We start from the raw sequence: 3,429 nt of genomic DNA, 5'->3' as shown, positions 1-3,429 counted from the left end.
CTCCTGAACCTCCTCTCAAGCACTTGACACTCCCTCACGTCACACTCATTACCCACCTACAGATTCTGTCCTCTGTCCTCAAATACAACTCTGTCAATCAAAGGACCTGTCTGCTCAACAGTTTAGTATGGACCCACCACTGTGGGGCAAGTTCTGTCTTGGACAGGAGATGGGCTTTCATCCAGACCCTGTCTCTGTCTTTGACATGCTGCCTGTCATTGTTGTAAGTAAAAGCCTGGTTCCTTTTTGCCAGTTCCAGATTCAACTCTAGAAGAGCTTGCACATTTTTCAGACGCCTGGGGAGCAGGGTCTAAAAAACACATGCAGCCCAACAAACATGCAAGATCTAATCTTAGGAGCTCTCTTTTCACCACTGTTAGCTAGATGACCGAGTGCTAGTGGGGATACAATATAATATAATTTAATATTATATTATATTTTATTATATTAGTAGTTGTAGTTGTAGCAGTAATATTAGTATTTGTGTTATCATTATAAACACCCCTGTATATTGTTGTTGTTGTTGTTAGTATTACTATTATTATTATTATGTAGAAATATAAATTATAAATGTATTTGTTTATCATTTTATGTACTGCAAACTGTTGATACTTCTATATACATTATATTATATTATATTATATTATATTATATTATATTATATTATATTATATTATATTATATTATATCATATTACATTATATTATATTATATTATATTATATTATATTATATTATGAGATGGGTCCTTGATCAGCCTTCAGCCTGGTTTGTGAACAGGTCCTGGAAAAAAAGATGATCTGCTGTTGGTAGCACAACAGTCTGCCAGAATCTGCAGGGGGAGGCGGCTGCAGGTTGCTGACAGAGACTATAGGTAGAAGTTTGAAGATACCACAATTTAAAAAATTAAGTTGAGAGAACTCAACTGTTACTGAAATTCACTACAACCATTAGAGGTCTCTCTTGGTCACACTACAGCACTTACTGTAATACAACTACAGTAAGCTTACTTATTTACAAAGTGCTGTAGTATGACTGAGGGGAGACCTCTAGTGGTTTTAGTGACAGTAGACTGAAAAATAGGGATGAGTTTGAGTATTATTTCCAATGAAAATTCCCTTAATTACACAAAGCCACATTTTTCCATAGTAAATACTGTAGCATGATTTAGGTGAGACCTCTAGTGGTTTTAGTGAATTTTGTGACAGTAAACTGAATTGTAGGAAAGATATGGATTATGATTTTTTATTCTAAAAATCGCCCAAATTACTCAAAAGCACATTTTTTTTTAACTAAGTGCTGTAGCATGACCACAGGGCACCATTTATTTTGTGAAGTGAAAGTCATGACACCAGACCGCATAACAGTGACGGTATTGAATGTAATCACTAATAAAAATTCCCTGTATATATGCAAAGGCACATTTTTCCTAAATAAGTGCTGTAGTATAATCACTGATAGACCATTGATGTGTGAGGTAAATTTGGTGTTAATACACTGTATAATAATTGAAATAAGAATTTCATTCATCAGTGATTGATCACCAAGGTTCAAATCTGTCAATGCCTTTCCAACTTTGTGTCACACACGCAGTTTGTAAATCTCAGAAGGTTGACTTTATTGTTGAAGTTCTGACTTTTTTTTTTCTCAAGACTTTCAACTTTATCTTTCAATATTTCCTCCTCTCAAAGTGATTTCTCCTGTCTGGCCCTAATCACCTTCCATAGCGTCTAGTGGTGAAGTTGCAGGTTGTAACCAACAGAAACTTCTCCTGTGTGCCATGTGTGGAGAACTGGAGTGTAGGAGAACTATACGCAGCCACAGGAAACTGTTAAAATCTTGGTGTTATGTTTGATAATAACCTTAGCTTAAACAAGCATGTTAACACAATTGTTCAGTCTTGTTTTATGCAGCTCAGGAGACTCTGGTATGCCAGATAGCCAGACCACCCCATAACATGTAGGAATCAGGATCAATATCCTGTGACTTACTGACAATAAAGAACACACAGAAAATGAAATGGGCTGAGGAACATAACTGTAATATAAACCAGAATAACTATTAACACTGACATTTACTGTAACACTGTGTCATTGCTGGAAATCAGTTTATAGCTATAATAAGATATATGTTATAAATTTACTCCATTATGATTTTCACATTTAGGTTTATAGCAAAAATAATATTCCATACATTAAAGCAGAACCCTGAAAAAATAGATATAACAGAAAAATAATTATGTGGTGGGTTTGGTAAAGAGAGGCTCCATATGGCCCTGGGCCTGCAGAGATGTGTCCCACAGTGACTGCTGCACCCACACATGGTCACATCAGTCCTCCTGCTCACGAAATGCTCCTCATCCTCAGCACTTGTTACAGTGCGGAAACACTGTGAAGTCACATCTGTCCGGAGCCAGGGCGAGAGCTACCATCATCCACATCTACACGATACCAAACTGAGCCAGGTCGCTCAGCTCCATGTCACCAAAGGCCTCCCAAGGGCACACCACTGCAGAGTCTGCGGGGCAGAAACACTAGGTGAGTCCACACTAAACATGGATCAGTTGTCATCTTAGAATAATAAGGATCCATCAGACATTTTAGTCAAAATTGAGTTATTTATATATTCTTATTCTGTGAAAATTTATTAACACTATGTGAGGTGTCTTTTAAAGTTTGATGCATTTTTGGAATTTTTGTTTAGGAAAAAAAGGTTCATATAATTTTTGCTATCTGGAATACAAAACTTTGAAACTCAGTATCTCAAAGCTGCTCAATACACGAAAATAATTTTATAATTCTAAGGTGGTGAAGTTCCAGACAAATACCAAATTCAGCCTCACCTCCGAGACCCTCCATCCCTGGGACATCGTTGTCAAAACTTTTTTTGAAAAAAAAACAAAACAAAACAAAACACAGGAGCCAAAGTGAAACATTTTGCAAATATTAGTGGACTATTGGCATGATGTGTGTGTTGTAGACCTGTAGAAAAGTCTCACCCCTTCTGTCCAGCTTTGGGAGCCTTGCTCTTGAACTGCCTGGTCTCCTTCTGCTTGAACTTGGGGGGAGCGGCCTTGGAGCCTTCACCTGCTGCTGCGTTCATCTTGGAGACTTTTGATTAAGACAGAAAAATATGTTTTACACATCATATTTGCTGGAGATTTCCATGTGCTTCGGTGATGCACTTCATCCTCTTATGTTTTGCAGCTTCTACATATGTAGTTCTATTCATAACCTGTTTGACCTTAATGCTCTTATTATCTTCCTATCTGCTTACTTTTCATAAACACTCTCCATATTTTACTATGCTAATCCTATTAGTGTCAGTCCTAAAGCCAGGGGTCAGCTGTTATAGGATCACAACATGGTGGCGAGTCGAGGATCAGCCTACAACACCTGAGGATCAAAATCTGCCCGCAAACAAGATCTCA

At 37.4% G+C, this 3,429-nt stretch overlaps 1 protein-coding gene across 1 annotated transcript; it reads right to left on the bottom strand.

The window, feature by feature from the left end:
• Positions 1-2,146: 2,146 nt before the first annotated feature.
• LOC148190473 (retinal cone rhodopsin-sensitive cGMP 3',5'-cyclic phosphodiesterase subunit gamma-like) lies at positions 2,147-3,101 on the bottom strand. The gene is made up of 3 exons (XM_088082227.1): positions 2,998-3,101; positions 2,842-2,879; positions 2,147-2,516 (listed from the first exon to the last, which is right to left on the bottom strand). The coding sequence occupies exons 1-3, from the start codon at positions 3,099-3,101 to the stop codon at positions 2,440-2,442; spliced, it is 219 nt and encodes a 72-aa protein (XP_087938353.1). The 3' UTR covers positions 2,147-2,439.
• Between the last annotated feature and the right edge of the window lie 328 nt (positions 3,102-3,429).

This window comes from Plectropomus leopardus, chromosome 1 (assembly GCF_026936395.1).
Source record: "Plectropomus leopardus strain MGB_pleo_1.0 chromosome 1, ASM2693639v1, whole genome shotgun sequence".
NCBI classification, from domain to species: Eukaryota; Metazoa; Chordata; class Actinopteri; order Perciformes; family Serranidae; genus Plectropomus; species Plectropomus leopardus.
This window is presented reverse-complemented; position numbering and strand designations above follow the sequence as displayed.